This window comes from Monopterus albus, unplaced genomic scaffold (assembly GCF_001952655.1).
Source record: "Monopterus albus unplaced genomic scaffold, M_albus_1.0 scaffold76.1, whole genome shotgun sequence".
Lineage (NCBI taxonomy): Eukaryota > Metazoa > Chordata > Actinopteri > Synbranchiformes > Synbranchidae > Monopterus > Monopterus albus.
In genome coordinates this window covers 1,617,908-1,636,106 of record NW_018127956.1, presented here as the reverse complement: position 1 = coordinate 1,636,106, position 18,199 = coordinate 1,617,908, and the positions used below count along the sequence as shown (strand labels likewise).

Here is an 18,199-nt window from a genome sequence, read left to right as displayed (position 1 = left end):
GAGTAAATCAAATCAAATCAAATCAAATTTTATTTGTATAGCGCCAAATCACAACAAAAGTCATCTCAGGACGCTTTACTAAGTAAGGTCTAGACCTTACTGTTATCAATATTATTACATACATAGTTTACAGAGTACTTAGTTTGGGAGTGGTGTCCTATTGGTACACTTATAATTAATTGTCGTTCTTTTGCCAACATTAGTGTAAATGTTGCTTAAAAACACTGTGATATCATAGCTGGGGCATCAGATGCATACATTTAAAACATGCCTGATGTTACTTCAGCTGGTTTTTCTATTTCCATTCAACAAAATTTGTCTGAAAATGAACCATAAATTTTAACTATACTACACCATTTCACTCGTTCGTTGTTTCTTGGGTGCTTACCGTGTGCACTGTGTCCTCTTTTTTCATTAGCCACAAATTAAACAGCCCTTTCCAGGAAACCTCATATGGTTATAAAATATGATGAGTAAGTGGTTTATGTTTATCCTAACTTGGAGGCCCTGGAATCAGCATTACTGGCTTACAAGAACCAAAACTCAGGGCAGTAAACAAACAACTTGATCTGCTTAGACCTGGGCAATGTGCCACAAGTAAACCAAACCAAAGAGTAATGTAGCAGAATGAGCTGCTAATACTGTTCGTTTGGAGCAAAGAAGGCAAGCTGTAGGAGTGATGTTTCTAGAAGTTCTCATGTAAAAAGACAGCATCTTGTCAAGTGTATGACTTGGCAGGAAGCAAACTGCTCAGAGCCACTCCATGGAGCAGGCATGGGACACAGGTGGAGCACAGGGAGCCCCTGAAGTGTCTTATTCAAGGTGGAGGGATGTATTGAAGAGGCTGAGGGGAGAGACACAAAGAAAGATGTTATCACTTCCATCTCCTCCTTTGTGTTGGTGTGTAGGGAGGTACTGAAAACAGATAACCTACATTTTCTTTGAGACAGACTGTGGCAGCAAGGCCTCCCTGGATTCTGAAAAGACAAAGTGAGGGATGGAAAGGTATGGGAAAACAGAGGCTGAGGAGAGGGTAACGAAAGAGAGAAAGGGGCAGATTTCCATTTTGACAAGGCAGACATGAAAAGGTAGAGACGCAGGCAGACAAAAGAAAACTGAAAGTTTTGACGGTAATCCTCTTCCTTTCTTCCCTCTCTAGTGGTTATATTTAACACATCTAGAATTCTATTCCATGCACATCAATGAGCCTGCACTGCTTTGCAATCTGCACATGTGATGTGTTCAGGGAACAGCAGGAGGGGTGTGTGTGTGTGTTTCTGGGAAGAACATTTGAGTCAAAAATAAGTTTTATGGTGAATATTTAGATGACTTTGTGTTCAGATGAGCCAGATGGATCCACAACACTTAAGTCTTCAAATGAAAGTCACATTTACTTTATTAGAGATTGCAAATACCACTGTAATGATTAAAGAACCAGTTTATTTAATTGTCACAAAGCTATAAAGCTTTTTCAAGGTGGAATTGCTGAATGAGACATTATAATATTTAGTCTTGTTTCAATATACATGAATTAGCCATCAGCCCTGTGACAGACTGGCGACCTGTCCAGGGTGTACCCCACCTCTCACCCAGTATCAGCTGGGATAGGCTCCAGCCCCCCACGACCCTCTTCAGCATAAACGGTATAGATAATGGATGAATTAACAATTCTGGAGTCAAGCTGGAGTGCCAGGGGTAAAAAAAGTAATCATTGGAATTATGTGGTTGCAAATAATTTCACCAGAGATGTGTAGGCTTTGTTCTCTGTTCCACTGTTGCCACCTAGTGCTCACAAAATTTATTTAGACTAAGGTTGTGCCTGTTTGAAAAAATGTGGCACAGTACTTGTTTTTAATAAAGGACTAAATGGGGCTTGTAAATTCTATATCATTTTAGCAAGGATTTATTATTGATTAATAAAGCCATTATTTACTAGTTATACATCTGAGACCAGTTTAAAAATTCTACCAAAAATGAAACACAGGGACAACCATTCAATCTCTAACACTGTAGGTCTAAGACCTTGGTAAAGTAGTGTGCAGCTGTTTGATGCCTTAACAGAATCTAACATACCTCCCTGTCACACCAGCTGGCCACACAAAGAAAAAGACATTTTAGGAAATACAATTATTCACTTTTGTGCTGAGAGTTAGAAAAGATTGATACCGCTCTCATAAGAGTACAGAAAATATGAAGCCACTGGGGGCAAACGGCTTGACCCATTAACAATGATATAATTATGAAATGAATGGCATAGAGGACTTATAAAAAAAAAAAAAAAGGGTTTAACAATAAAGAAACTCCTGTGGGTGCAGCATGATTGAATTTGAATCATGAATATCTTGCTGCTCCCATATCTCCAACTTCTGCTGCCATGTGGAAAGCCACATTAACAATGTAGAGCCTCCTTAAATGCAGGTCTTCTGTGTATTCCTTGATGCTAGTTTGGCTACTTTTAGATCGATTGTTCTTTTTACTATGTTGATGCATGGCATACCTGAAGAAAACCAGGGAAGGTGTAGATATAAAGACAATAAGAAACACCCAGAATCTGTACTGCGAGACAGGGAAGGCCATATCATAGCACACCTGTTTGCAGCCTGGCTGGAGGGTGTTGCAGCCAAACTCCTCTTGCTCATCATCAAACAAGTCACTGGCAACAGTTCACAAGATCAGTATCCTAAACACGAGCATGACTAAGAGCCAGAAATGACCGAGCATCGACGAGCGGGCCTGGAGTTGATCAAAGAGTTCACTAAGGAAGCTCCATTCACCTATGATTGCAGCACAGTCTCCAGTGTGGCTTCTTGGAAGTCTGGAGGTGTATCCACCTGTCCTCAGAGCAAACGCTGCTTCTGCGCAAAAAAAAAAAAAATCACAATGCATCTTATCTCCAGCTCATGGTCAAACTAACTAGGCCAGTGTGCAGGTCAGAGGTTGATCTGTTATGTGTCTGAAGTGATGGTAGGGTGTTCCAGTGAACTGAAATCAAATATCAAACGGTCTTGTCACTTGCAATAACAGCAATTCAAACTTATCACTCAGGAAACAAAGCAACACTGGCCTATTCTAATGCCCTTGGTATGTCTAACTTTCTTTTATTACTACTAGTAATGAACATAATTTAAGGCCTTTTAGATTAGATTCATCTTGCCATTACATACATATGTACAAGTGCAGGGCAACGAAATACAGCTTAGTATCTAACCAGAAGTGCAATAGCAGTGCTATCAAATACTGACAAAAGATTTTTTGACATTCATGAAAGGAAATAATGTAACTAGTGCAGGTTATTGTCCATACATCTGAACTTGCTGTTAAAGGCTCAAGATTTAATAATACAGCCTCACCCACCTAAAAGCTGTTACTTGTGGAGGTATACTGGTTGAACTACTTGCCAGCCTGAACATCAACTCAGATCCAACATTTCAGACAAGTAGACAATGGCAGCAAGGTGAGTAGATAATTTCAGCCTCTGGCATTTTATGGCCTTAAAGACATGCAAAAGCTATCCCCTCTGATCAGCCATAAAACTCCTGCTGGCTCTTCCCATCTTCTCCCACACAGATATGCCCTTGTAAAAACCAAAGGAAGAGTTAAACAAATTGTATCCGTACCAACTTGTACTATTCTTGCTCTCCTCCCTCTGCAAATGGCAGGACTGAGGTTTACCAGCACTTATAACTAAGCGCGGCAGCAGTGAAGAAATTCCTGCTACATCCTAATCTGCACTCATGAAGAGTCCCAGACAGAAGTGATGTTTACCCAAGAAAGGCCAACTCTTGATAAGCTTTTCAAAGTGATTCCTATGCAGCAGGAAGGATCTGGTCCAAGCCTGTACTATCAGCTCCCCCAGTCACTAGGGATAACATGAGAACATGCAACATGATTAAAGTACCTTATGATTAACTGTGCTTCATTCAATTGGTAACTGTAGGCATTAAAAGGCATCTGACAAATGCCAAGTTCAAGTAAGAAATGAAGTTGATTGCTTCTGATTTAATCAACATTACTGTCTGTCAGAACCAGAAGACGCCATAATCATCCTGCACCAACTCTCTACAAATCAAAGCATTAAGGAAAAATAATTCATTCCCTCTGCCACAGATATTAAATGCTACTCACCTCTCCAAATTTCCTAGAGTGGGCAGCTGATGCTCCTAGCACTCTTAAAACATACCAGAGAATTTTGCAAACAGCCAGCCAAATAAATAAATAAATAAATGAAAATCCAAACATGTAACAATACACAAAGGTAGTTTTATTTTACAAAAACCTAAAATGTTCAGTGAAATATTTACAAGACACAGACAAGTTCATTAGAAAAAATACACAGAACTAAGTAAATTTACAGCTAAAACTACACTTGCACACATATCTGTGTCTAAGAACCGGAAGCACACAAAGTGACTTTATTTTACAACAACACTTTTCTTCCACTAAAATGAACAAGAATTTCAGAACATAGTAAGGTGAGGTCTAAGGTCCTGTCAAGTGTAACTGCGACCATGTTTCAATGAAACCGAAGCCATATTCATCACATGGCACAAGCTACATGCTTATTAAAAACACTGTCTTTAGCACAAAATGAACTCTGACTCAGAGGCTAAATTTTAAAAGTCTTCTGAACTGGAGTCCATTTGGTAGGTTACAGGTTTACGGGCACGTGAGGGTTTGTTCCGCGGCGCCGCCTCTACAGGAGCTGCTGCTTCTGAGTCTGAAACCTGGAAGCTGTCGTCCTCTTCCCACTTCTTTGTTTTCTACAACAGAGAAATATCCAGGTGTGACAAGGTATTAATGGTGACTTACAACACCTAAACAAATGAATAAATAAAAAGTATGAGGCCTCATTGCTCATGAACAGACTTTACTGAAATTAGAATTCAGGGTAAACACTGACCTTGCTGCCAGCAGTTGCTTTGGTCATCAGGCGTGACATGAGGTTATCTGAGCTGCTGTCGGACTCGTCACTGACTGCCTGCTTCCGTTTGAGAACAGGCTTTGCTTTTGTTACTGGAGGTCTAGCTTCACCTTCTGAGTCACTGGAGTCAAATGAAGGGACCTTCTTGACAGCGGTGTTGGATGAAGGTTTGGGCTTAGCGAGAACATCTAGGATAGACGGCTGCTTCACATCTAGAAGAAACCAGCCATGTTTACCTATTTCAAACTATGCCGATTAGACAAGAACAGTGAACTGCACACTGGGGGGCCAAACAGGCTTATCTAAATACCTGCAGCCTTCTTCTTTGGTGCAGCTGGTTTCTTGGAAGCAGCAGCTTTCTTGGGTGCGGTCTCCTTGGTTTTACTTTTAACTGGAGCCTTGGATGGCTGCATTTGATCATGATCATCTGACTGAGCTGAAAGGTGTGACAAAGAGCAAATAATCGTATGGCCCTTGGTCCAACATTTTAAGATCATCATCATGAGTGTCCATGAACATACTTACAACTTGACTTGGCTTCAGCTACTTTTTTTGCTGGTTTGCTCTTTGCAACTTTCTTCCTGTAGAGAAAGGACCATTTGATTGAAGGTAAATTTTACAAATTGACCAAAAAGCCTTGAAGTGAAACATTTATTCATCAAGACTTGTTGTTTCTCGCTCACGTGGGCTCTGCAGGTTTGGGAGGTGGAGCTGGAGAGTCCACATCACTGTCAGCCATGCCACTGGGCTCTGGGGCAAAACTTGCATCATCATCATCATCATCATCACTGATAACTCCTGTCTGTTTCGGAGCATCCTTCTTCCCCCAGTCATCAAATTCCTCTTCACTGTCAGACATACTGTATTTCACAGCACCTGAAGAAATGGTCAAGAGAACAGAGTGTTTTCGGCCATGCTGTCATATGTGGCTTGTTTTAGGACATTTGTTTGACCGGTGTCCTGCACTAACAAATGAGTGATCAAAACACAAGAGCTAATTATCCTCAGGAAACCAGTTCTACCAGTGTTTTCACTTACAATCACAAACATTTTAAGTGATTACATCTCATCTCTCAGACTGTGACAGGGAAGAGCCTCGAATATTAATCTAGCATGTATTCAGTACGAGTGAGCAAACAGCTGAAACAGAGTCTTAGGAGGAAGACAACAGATGAGGAACCCAACTATGTGGCTACACCTGTCTAAGTATCAGTGCTGATAAAGATTCACCTTTAGTTTTGCGTTCAGCCCGCTCCCTGGGGGCAAACACCTCCTCTGTTTCCATTTCACTGTTGGATAGCTCGTCAGACTCGTCCTCTGACCACGGGTTCTTCTTGGGCTTCTTGGCAACAGGCTTGAACTGCAGCGTGGTCTGCTTGCCTGTTTTGGATACTGCCACAGATGTACGTTTATTAGTCAACTTTAATAAAATGCAATGTGCCTCATTACAGTAAACCAAAATACAGCACAACAAGTGGAACCAGTTTTATAAGTCTCTGAAACATACAAGTTATAATATATGGTCAATGTTTGGGGGAATTTTTCTGTTGCTCGATTATTACAGGCCTCAAATGACAATTTGAGCTATGCACTTAGCTGTTTCACAATTTCAGTTAATACTGGTGCAGACTTTTTGTATTAGGAAACTAATCTAGGCAGCAATATCCACATAATCTTGACAGCATTGCAGTCTGTTAATATTCAACAAACCTTTAGCAGACATCTATCGATTACATTCTTCAGCAGACACCAAATTTACACCAACTACAATAATCTTTTTTATAATACAACAATGGGCTGATAAAATAAACCGATATGATATGCAGTCTGTGGCCTTATCTCTTGAACACAGTATCATTTACCTAAATGGTTAGAGCTTTGAAACTGATGAACACTGGGTTTCCAAAGTTTGCAGCTGATGTATTTTCACACTGCTGTCACTAGATATTACTAAGGAATCATTTGTTACTGGCTGCACCTTTAAAACTAGATTTACTTATGTAGACACCAACAGAGCTGATACAAACAAAAACCCCCTAAGGCACACGCCTGGTGTACGTTTCTGTACTACAGACCGAACTCTAAATTTTGCTCAGTAACAATGTTTTCAGCCATTAAAGTAGACTAGAGGAGCTGTTTGGAGCAGTCGACCTCACCTTTTTCCTTTGCCTGGGTCTTAGTCTTCTTAGTCAGTCGTGCCACCAGGCCGAGGTCCTCAGCCGGCTCTGCGTTCTCTGCATCTTCTCCAAACTCCATCTTTACCACTACATTTTCACCCTACAATTACATTAATAAGGTCAAGCAAACTGTTACCGTTATGTGGGGAATGTGCTGGTACCATAACACTCAACATGCTGCTGACGGACACAAAAGTTTTGTTTCTGAATGTTAGGATTAATTTAACTACAGCCTCAATACACAAAACAGTGTACTTCAGTCCATATTAAATAATACTTGTCTAGTGTGACTTACTGTGTGACTATGACATACCTTAACTTTCCTGCCCTTCTTGCCTTCTCCTTTCTTAAGATCAGCCTTCCTATTAGCTTCAGCTTTCATGGCGCTGGTAACACGTGGGATGACACGGCGACCCTGGGGCGTGGGCAGAGTTTCTGTCTTGACCTTCACCTTCGATTTGCCTTTTCCAGTCCCCTTTGCACTAGGCATGGCAGCATTCTCCTTTTCTTTTGCCTCAACGTTCTGAACACAAAAAGGAACAAGATCACAGGATGACCAAGGAAGAATGTGGACAGGAACATCCCCTGTTCAACAGATCAATGCTCACTGTATGCCTGCTCATGTGAGACTGGTAAAGTTGTAATGGTAATCCCTTTCTGAAGCTATGGTGGATAATGTATGTGACTGATGAGGTGCAGTAGTGGCTGACTGTTTAGAAGAGAAAGGTGAAGGAAATGTATACCGTCAGTTCCTCTAAGAAAGCAGCCAGGTCTTCCCTCCACAAGTCTGCTGGGGTCTTCTTCTTCAGGGTGTTCAGCTCTGTCATCTACAAAACAGCATTTGAGTCAAAAATTGAGCAATTTTAGGTTTAAACATCAGTCAGATTGCAACACAGCTGAACATCACACACCTTAGCATCCCTCTGTTTACACAGCTCCTCCTTCTTCTCTTTAGTCAAGAACCACATGGGCATGCTCAGCAGGTAGTTGTAGTCTGGCCCACTGGTGTCCTCCTTCTCTGTTCCTTCCTCCTCCTCTTCCTCCTCCATCTCTTCCTCATTCTAAGAGCATGAACACAAATATTTCCTCAGGTGGAGGCTGACTACTTAGCATTCCCCAGTAATGCAGCCATTTGAACCAAAATGTCCTACTTTCTCTTGAGCCTGTTTCCAAGCTTTGACTGGGTCAGAGTCATAGCCCATCTGCTGCAGCATGCGAATCAGTTCCTTCTTCGGCTTGTTCTCTGCAAGTAGATGAACAGTATTATTACTTTTTATCAAAAGAAAATCTAAACACTCTAGGCCTGCACAGTTATGGCTATAACCATCATCTAAATTGTGACTATCCATAAATTTTGCCATTTCTAAACATGTTGTTGAAGAAATTGTAGCAGTGTGTGGTTTAAACAAAAACTGTATCAAGCTACTAACCAATAACCAAGGTGCCCTCGATTTTCTCCAGGATGAAGCGGGCCTGGTTGGTGAGCTTTGCGCTCTCTGCACCCAGCATGCCGGCCAGCCAGTCCTTTCTCAGCACGTAATACTTCATCCTCAACTCAAAGAAGTCCTTGAGAATATCCTGCACAGACTCGTACTTCTTCAGGCTGCCCACGTGGTCAAAAAGAACCTAAACAGAAGGGGAGACCAAACAGTAAGGTTCAGGACAGTTTGGGAATAGGTTACACTTTTCAGAAATGCATGGGATTTTACACCTAGGTACAATACTCCTCATCCTCTGTTGTGGGATTATTAGATGTGTGTGTCTATGTGTGGCATCCTCTACCATGGAGTTGCAGGTGAGGGGGCTCTGCAGTTTGAAGACTTTATGGAGGCCAGCAGCTTCTGCCTCCCTCAGCTTCTCTTCCGTCATCTTGACCACAAAGCGCACAGTGGTGTCTGTGTGGTAGTCCTTGTAGTCTGTGATCAGAGGAGGGACTTTCTCTGTACCATTCAACATTGGCTCCAGCACATTCTCCTTGAAGGCCTAGATCAAAGAGAATAACAAGAAGTGACTAGGGCTGGACCCAAATATTCGGCTACTTGATTATTCATTGGTTGGGTAGGTAATCAGTGTAGAATTCTGATATTCAACACCATATACTGAACACATCCTTAAAGCTTTACTGACTAACCTGTGTCCAGGATTTTACAGGCAACTCAGAGATCTCAATGGTGGTGGAATCAATGATAGCCACCTCTCCATTGTTCATGTACTGGTTATCCATCACCTGATCAATTGTGCCTCGGAAACCTTTGTAGTTTGGAAGCTGTGGGAGAAAAAGCACCCGTTATCTGTTCTGTATACAAGATTGGAATCTCAGAAACCACAGCCATTTCCTGTCCTTACCATGGACAGAGGCTCCTCGCCATTGAGCATACGGTGGATGTTACTGATAATCTCACGTATATCGTAATTGGGGATCTTGCTGGCCCAGCCTGTGCCAATACCTTCGGCGCCATTCACCAGCACAGTGGGAATGATGGGTATGTACCACTCAGGCTCTACACGCTGGTTGTCGTCATAATTGTACTTGAGCAGGTTGTCGTCCACAGGCGGGAAAACAAGGCGGGCCAGAGAGCTGAAAGGACATAATGTTACCTACGTAAACCCACATTCTCAAAACATGTTAAAGGTGTGCAGGAGGCCTCTAGCTTCAGACTATTTGAGGTTTCAAAGGAGGTTGCTGACCTGAGCATGGTGAAGATGTATCGAGGACTGGCAGAGTCCTTGCCACCATGCAACCTGGTGCCAAACTGACCAAGAGGCTGCAACAGGTTCAAATTGTTGCTTCCCACAAAGTTCTGGGCCAAACCAATAATGGTCATCATCAGAGAGGCCTGAAAAATAGAGTTGAGGAGATTAAATCACCAGTATGATAAAAACCTAACTAGGAGCTGCTCACCAGGAACAGTTGACATAATACACATCTGCTATCAGAGGATGTTGTGCATTTATTTTACAAATTAATGACATTAAACTAAATTCTCTGCTATATTTCTAAACCAACATGCAATAACAGAGTGTGATCCAAACTATCTAAACTAGAAGGAACCCCTGTTATCACCACATAATGAATGTTACAGTAGGCAGTAGTTTACATTCAAGCCAACAACCCACTTTAGAAATTAAGAAGACTAATGAAAAGCTTCTTAATACATTTACAAACAACCATCAGCACTGTAAACTCAAGTCAGGTCATCTCACCTCTCCGTGGTGGTAGGCTGACATCTCAGCCACTGAGCCAGCCAGCTGGGCCACCTTCACTTCCCGCTTGTCATTTCTCTTGAAGCAACAGAACAGCACCTTTCTCTGGCCAGGCTTCAGACCTGACAGACACACAAGTGCATGCACACATCAGACCACTTCCTCTGTGTTTTTCAAGAGCAACAAATTTGTTCTTGGTGATCATTTCACACACCATCCACCAAGCAGGGAATGGACCTCTCATTGTCAGAGTTGGAGAAAAGTACCAGCTCCTTATTAACAAAGTCATTGTAGGAGAGATGCTTGGTGGACTGACCATACAGGTACTCCTGTGAAGAGAGCAAAAAGATACAGTGAAACTTAACAGAAAATAATAATAATAATAATAATAATAATAATAATAATAATAAATGCTTTCAAATAGTTAGGGCATTGCCTCGGGCAGGTTGTGTTCCCTGCGCTGGCGCCTGTTGATCATGAAGTTGGTCAGCCACTCTTTGCGCTCCTCGACACATCTTAGTCTCATGAATGGCCCTAAAAACAAATGCAGGCGTGGAGCTCTGCGACCTCTAGTATGTATAACATTACAGTGTTAGGGGGAGACATTATGTTGAGGATGACTCCAGTGCATCATCGAGCCATACTTTCTGCCCCACCAAATAACTCAAAACTGTAACGCCACAGTTCAGCACTACATAGTTCTCAGTCTTTTCATGTTTTCAGAAACTATTTTCTAACATGTATAATACTGTATGTTTAGAAACAAATCACTGGTTTTGCTTTACCCCAACTTTAAAAGATTTTTAAAACACAATAACAACTTACAAGGGTGATAGCTTCATCGTCTTCAGGCCCAGAGTACTTGAATGGGATACGGTGTCTCTGCATATCAGAGAAGTACTCCTTGGCTTCCTGCGATGTGCTGGTTCCCAAACCTGGGTGGACAAAGGCCATAAAGAAAGACAACCTCTTTAAAAAAAAAAAAAAAAAAGCATTATAATGACACATAAGACTATAACCATGACACTGAACAGGTATGAAGGGCTGCTTACTTGTCTATTTTACTACCACACAGGGGTTTGTAACAAACCTTTGTAGTATTTGACTTTCCAAGATTTGTGATTGGGCTGGCTCTCCTTCCATGCATTAAATTCAGGGATACTGTAGAAAGACAGCTGAGTTTTCTTGTAAGATGCCTAAAGAGAGAGAAATAAGTTTGCAGCCACTCAATGTCTTCTTGCCTTGTCATTTCAATGCTTCAATTCAGTTCAGTGTTCCTTCTGTCTTTCATCACTAGATGTCAGTCTTGCTGCCAAGTTAAGCATTTTGAATTTAGTTTTTTTAAAAATAAGGGTTTGAAATCGACTTCCATTCACATTTGACCAATATTTTAGTAAAGCCCCAACCTGTTAACTGGCTTTCAATCATTAAGGCGACTAAAAGAATTTAGAGCAAAGTGACTATTGACAGTAGTCCACTATAACCAACACGTCCTGTGAGACTACCCACCTTGATGATGGGGGTGATGAACTCTTCCAGGAAGTTGTGGTGCAGCAAAGATGGCCAGTTATGGTGGATGAAGTTGATGAGCAAGCCCTTAATGTGGGATCCATCTTGATCCTGTCACAATGAAAGGAATGCAGTGAGCTCCAGTCATATTAATGTAAACTAATAAGTAAAGCTAAAAACATCTTTTGCATGTAAGGTTGGAAACACGAGCAGTCTGTCAATATCTAGCAAAAGTCTATCACAGAGTAATGTTGCTTTCCACTGACTAGCTCATAGTTCATCTCTGCTTGCCCAGGTACATTACAAATGCTAAATGACCAAACACAGTTAACGAAAGTACCCAAACATGAGTTACAATAATTAAAAACATCCATTATTTTTATCTGTGTTTTAATAATTTCAAATCTGCAATGGTCAAAGCATCATGCGAACTCTCATTCAGAAGTTAGTTTCAGATCAGAGCACTCAAAGCAGGGGTGGATTTAGTGATTTGGAGGGTGGAGGCAAAGTACTGCACAGTAAAAATACTGTCAAAGAAAGACCTGTGTTTTTTTATACATTTTAATAGTCACATTAGTCTAGTTATTTGTTCAAAAGAATGCTGTTGCAGTTTGCTACTCAAGAATGTTAACAGTACACAAAAGAAAATAAAGCAATGTTAACTTAAAAAAGCTATAACCAATACGAGTACTGCTGAAGTATCGCATCGAAAAGTAGTATGATAAAGCAGTAAAAGCCTGAGAGCTCCAGAGTAACTGTAGTATGAACAGAAAGAGAACGGAGTCTCTTTCAAATGAACTCACAAAGTGAATGCAATATAACCGAGTCCCGTTTTTGTTGGCCCACTTTAAGAGGACTGGGACAGGTTCACTTAAAAAGGGCTATATGTGAAGCCACCCTAAATGTTACTACAGCTGCTAGGATTGGGCTGAACGATGTCAACTACAATAACAACATCAGAGAAGCTGTATATGACAGCACTACAAGGTAATAGAAGTTTTAAATGATCAACACAACAGCCAAGATTAAACCAAAGTAAAAAAGAAAGATATAAGCTTGGATTAAAGATCAAGACCATTGCGCAGTGAAAGCACACCTGATCTGTCATGATCATGATCTTGCCATAACGCAGACTCTTGAGGGATTCTGGGTCACTGTAGTTCTTCTTGTACTGAAGCCCGAGGATCTTAATGATGTTGTTTATCTCAGCGTTGTCCATAATCTGAGAGGATAACAACATTTATTTTCAGTTAACCACAAAACATTTACCTTAAATTATCAATACAAATGTTTTCTTTCATTGAACATATGTTGATGCTCCATGACACAGTTTATGTACTTGTTTGCATCTGCAAAAATAGACAGCTGCCTTCACACAAGTACAACTTCATGAGAAAACTACTGATGTTCCAAACCTGTTTGTATGAGGCCTCCCGGACGTTGAGCATTTTCCCTCTGAGCGGGAAGACGCCGTAGCGGTCCCTACCAACCACTCCCAGCCCAGACACAGCCAGTGTCTTGGCTGAGTCTCCCTCAGTAAGGATCAGTGTGCAGCCGATGGAGTTCCTTCCACCTGCCAGAGAACATGGTTATGACAGGTTGTTGGCCACTAATTAAACTTTTGATATGGCCACAGCATAGTCAAATAGGAGAAAGGAGCTTGGTATATATTACCTGCATCATTGGCGTCATCCAGTTTAGGCACACCTTTGATTTTTGTGTGTTTAACAGCTGAGCATTTCTTGTTGAGCTGGGTCTGAGCCTTGAACTTCACCCAGTTCATGATGCTTTCCACAATTCCACAGGATGTGGCCTATGGACAACACAAAATGAGGAGAAATGAGTGAAATCCAAACGATTAGGCTTCCGAGGTTGAGAACACAATGCCATTGGGTTTTCATTTGCACCTGCTTAATGAACTTGTCACCGAGAGAACAAGTGGATCCAAAGCTCTTCTGCTGCAGTGTCATGTTCTCTTTGGTCTGAGAGTCAAAGGTGGGGTTTTCGATCAGGCAGTTGACAAACAGCCACATGTGGTTCTTCACCTGAGTGGAAAAGAAGTGAAGCATTGATTCATTTGATAACAGAATATTTGAAATACTTTCAGTTATTCAGTTTGACAACAGTTTTCAGTATTAAAAAACAAAAAGACAAGACTATCCAACTTTACAAGTGACTGTACCTGGAAAGGTTTGACTGCCACCCCAGCTTTATTCTTCTTCTTCACGACTTCAATGAGCTTCCCAACCACCTGGTCAGCCACATAGTCAACGTGTCTCCCTCCCTTGGATCCAGAAGACAAACAGAACATCCAATTTAGAGAATAAATGTCGTAATTCCTAATTACAGTGACACAAAGTGGCTGGGATAGTAGCCAAACAAATGTGGTCTACTATTTCAACCAGCCTTAAAATGCTTTATAGGTGCACTATAATGTAAATTTAAATAGGGCTAACAGATTAGCGATAGGTTTTCCAACAGCCTATTTAAAAACTGGCAGGAAGGTCAAAATGCACACTCATTTAATCACTCCATTACATGCATACATTCACAAAAGATGCACTACAGAGGATCTAACACACTGAGACATTACCTTGGTCGTAGCAATACTGTTGACAAAGCTGACTTGCTGGAAACCTTTCTCACTCATGGTGAGGCACACCTCCCACCGCTCGTTGACAATCTCGTGGACCACAGTGAGGGCTTCACCAAGCTCATCCACCTTGTCTTTCACATACATGTCCACGTAGCTACGGAAACCTGTAACCTGGAGTATAACAGCAGTTGTCTTAGTCTTAAACATTCAATTTAACCCTTGCAGACTTGTGCAATGATCAGAGAAATCATAAAAGTTTAAACTCAATAGGCAGCCAGTTAAATGGTAGAAACTGAACTATGGTTGCTGCCGTTTGAACCATGTAAAATCCCTCTCATACTCCTCAAGGCTAAGTTAAAATATAACATTTCAGAAGCAAAAAAAATATGTAGCTGTTAACAAGCTAAGAAAAAAAAAAAAAAAAGCTTTCTCCAGGTTTCTAAAAAATTAAAGTTGTTAAATTTTCAGATACATGTGGTTGGAGTAAAACGAAAAACAAATGAAATTGCATAGTACTGGCAGCTTCTTGCTATTGAAGAACACACGAACACCCTTGGAAGACCCAGCGATGTCGTAGGCCCTCCTGGTCATCAGAGCCACTGTGTCCTTGTCCAAAATACTCATTTTAAACTTGGGCAGATCTGGCCTGAAGGTGATGCAGGTGTATTCCTCTCCCTCAAAAGGTTTGATGCTAGCATCCCCTGCCCGGCCCATGTTGTCATACCAAGTCTGTAGAAAACATTAATATACTGTTAAACTAATATTTTTCTCTTGGAGGTTACAAAAGAACAAATGTGGTTCAGTTGCCTTCCTACCTGCTTGAAGACCTTCCTTGACTCTTTACAAGCAGTCTCCACGGTGAACTTTGTGCTAAAGATGTTGCAAAGTTTAGCACCATATCCATTACGTCCACCTATAGAACAGGTACAAAGATGTTTCTAAAGAAATAACCTGCAGATTGCTCAAACATAGCATAGTGCATCAATCAATTTTTTTTATGGGTAATCAATACCACAATTAAGTCTCACCAGTGACTTTCTTCTCCTCATCATCATAGTTGCTTGAGGTGAGGAGCTGTCCAAAGATCAGAGCAGGTACATAGACCTTCTCCACCTTGTGCTCCACCACAGGAATACCCTTCCCATTATTCCATACACTGATTGTGTTGTTTTCACTAAAAGAAAAAAAAAATGCACACAAATACTCAATTGCTTTTGTGAGACAAAGCAAGTCAGTTGAGCTGGGGCTATTTGACAACTTACTTGTCACAGGATCACAGGACACCATGGTAGGATTATCAGATAGTTTGAGATCTGAATTCATTATGCAGTATTATACTGTATTACTCACACATCAATGTTGACCTTGATGCAGGACATGCTCTTATCCCTCTGCTTATTGTCAGCTGCATTTACTGTAATGAGAAAAAAAGTTTCATTTTTTTGTTGACCCAACATTTTGTACTTTATACACAATCTAAACTAATAAAATCTGTTTGCTCACCAAGGATCTCATCAAAAATCTTGTAAAGCCCAGGTACAAATGTCACATCACGGCAGTTCAGTCCAACATCCTCATCATACACCCACATTTGCTAAGGAAAGAAGTCAACTAGTGACTACAAAGACCATGCATACATTTGTATAATATGAACTGTTAAGGCTTTGATCTTCGAATCAATATTCTACAACTCCAAAGTGAGATTTACCCAAAGGCTTCAATCAAAGGCTAGAGACACTACATAAGCATTGCTGTGAGAGTTCTTACTTGGGTGACAGGCTCAACAGAGCCTATATAGGAGTCCGGCCGGAGCAAAATGTGCTCCAACTGCGTCTTTTTCTGATAGATCCTCTCCACTGACAGCCGCTTCAGATCTTTCTTTGTCTGTTGTGCCGGCTTGTTTTCAAAGGCCTGCTGGGATAGGACATGGTTATCTTCATGTACATTTTCTTTAAATGCAGTCAAAACAGCAACATGAGGTTGCATTTGTGTTACAGGTAACTTCCATACAATGCCCAACGCCACCTGCAATGCTACAGTATTTGGTCAAGCAACTTCACACTGTTGTATTTACTCAAATCCTGAGTTTTAATCTATATGTTGTGCTTCTCAAGGCCATTTCTGAAGGGCAGATGTTCGAACTGGGTCTTAATACTTGCAGTCACTTCTTCCATTTCAATTAACTTAAGTTATCTACCTTGACCTGACCAACGACAGGCCATATTTCCATATTTGCTCTGCTGACCAAGGACACTCTACTTTTGTCTAATATTGCACGCGCATTCACAATTTTTAAGTCCAAATATACTTTAAAGTGCTAACATTACATTTTGAGTGAACCGGTATAGATGGATGATTAAATTACAACATTACCTGGGCTGCTACGTTACACTAACTGTTAACTTGCCAGGGATAAGAGGAGACGTAGCGTTAGCCAACTAGATGAGTTATGGATCACAATAACTAAAGCAGGGTGTACTGATAAAGACTTAACATTGCTAATGTTCACAAGATTCTAAAGCTGTCGTTATTGGCATTGTTAGCGTACATCACATGTTATGCTTTGCTAAGTGCTTGGGAGGTCGGTTAACTTGCTAACATTTTTTTCAAGTTGCTGAAAAGGGCGCTCTGCATTTTGCGGATTAACACCACGCACAATTACGTTAAAAGTCGTTATGATGATTAGCGTTATGTTAATGTAATTTACAATCTTAAGCGACGTTAGCAAACAAGCTTAAACATTTAACCATTGCCAAAACGTGTTTCTATAGCCAACAAGTAGCACTAAGGGTTAGCCAAAAAGTTAGCAGTAGATATCAAAGCGATAGTAACGTTACCTTCAGTGGTTCAGCCATTCTTCTTATATCTATTGATAACTCCGGCGCTTGCGATATCTAAAATAATGCGTTCACGACTAGCTAACCGGACTCCTAAAAATAATTTGCTTAGCTGCCTGGCTGCTCTAACGTGCCCCGACTGAATAACTCAATCCCCGTTTGAATATTCGAAAACCATGGCGGCAGCTATGATGACCAATCAAACAAGGGGACTCCTGATGTTTCTCTCCAATAGGAAACATAAAGCCGAACTTTTTTTTACGTAAATAACCAATCACCGACAGCAGAAGAAGTATGCGCCCGCCCACTTCTTGTGCCAAGGAAAACCAGCTTCTCAAGAAGAAAATAGAATGAATGTTATAAAAATTATAGGATTTTTTTTTTTTTTATCAGCGACAGATTTAGATTGAGTGCAGAGATCTCAAAACAGGATTGTAGATGGAAGACAAGTTGTGTCTTAGTCCACCATCCCTATTTAGTGAGGGGTGTTCTATTTGGACAAAAATATCTTCCTTGACTCCTCTCTCAAACCAGCAATGTTCTCCGGAGAGGATCTGGACTTCACTGTCCTCAAAAGAATGGCCTTTGTCCTTCAGGTGGAGGTGGACTGCTGACTCTGGTCCACTGGAGTTGGCCCTCCTGTGTTGGGCCATGCGTTTGTGAAGCGGCTGCTTAGTTTCACCAATGTACAAGTCGTTACACTCCTGACTACACTTAATTGCATACACCACATCACTCTGTTTGTGTCTGGGTGTTTTGTCCTTCGGGTGGACCAGTCTCTGCCACAGGGTGTTCTCTGGCTTAAAGTTGACTGGGATATTGTGGTTGTGAAAGATACTTTTTAACTTCTCTGATAAACCAGCCACATAAGGGATGACAGTGTTATCCCCTCTTGTTTGTTATTTCTCCCTGTTGGTGTTGGGCCTCTTCCTTGCTTTGGTGAAGGCCCACTTAG

General features: G+C 41.1%; 1 protein-coding gene across 1 annotated transcript; it reads right to left on the bottom strand.

Annotated features, from left to right (window-relative positions):
* Positions 1-4,240: 4,240 nt before the first annotated feature.
* top2a (DNA topoisomerase II alpha) lies at positions 4,241-17,447 on the bottom strand. Its single transcript, XM_020606310.1, has 35 exons — positions 17,245-17,447; positions 16,175-16,321; positions 15,911-16,001; positions 15,758-15,821; positions 15,436-15,581; positions 15,223-15,320; positions 14,924-15,136; positions 14,405-14,578; positions 13,994-14,095; positions 13,719-13,856; positions 13,486-13,624; positions 13,227-13,384; positions 12,908-13,033; positions 11,812-11,922; positions 11,393-11,498; positions 11,118-11,237; positions 10,739-10,821; positions 10,517-10,631; positions 10,303-10,424; positions 9,787-9,935; positions 9,445-9,676; positions 9,230-9,364; positions 8,881-9,081; positions 8,529-8,724; positions 8,250-8,341; positions 8,010-8,159; positions 7,842-7,925; positions 7,412-7,621; positions 7,078-7,198; positions 6,152-6,313; positions 5,605-5,797; positions 5,447-5,502; positions 5,232-5,357; positions 4,901-5,133; positions 4,241-4,760 (listed from the first exon to the last, which is right to left on the bottom strand). The coding sequence occupies exons 1-35, from the start codon at positions 17,260-17,262 to the stop codon at positions 4,614-4,616; spliced, it is 4,758 nt and encodes a 1,585-aa protein (XP_020461966.1). The 5' UTR covers positions 17,263-17,447; the 3' UTR covers positions 4,241-4,613.
* Positions 17,448-18,199: the final 752 nt, after the last annotated feature.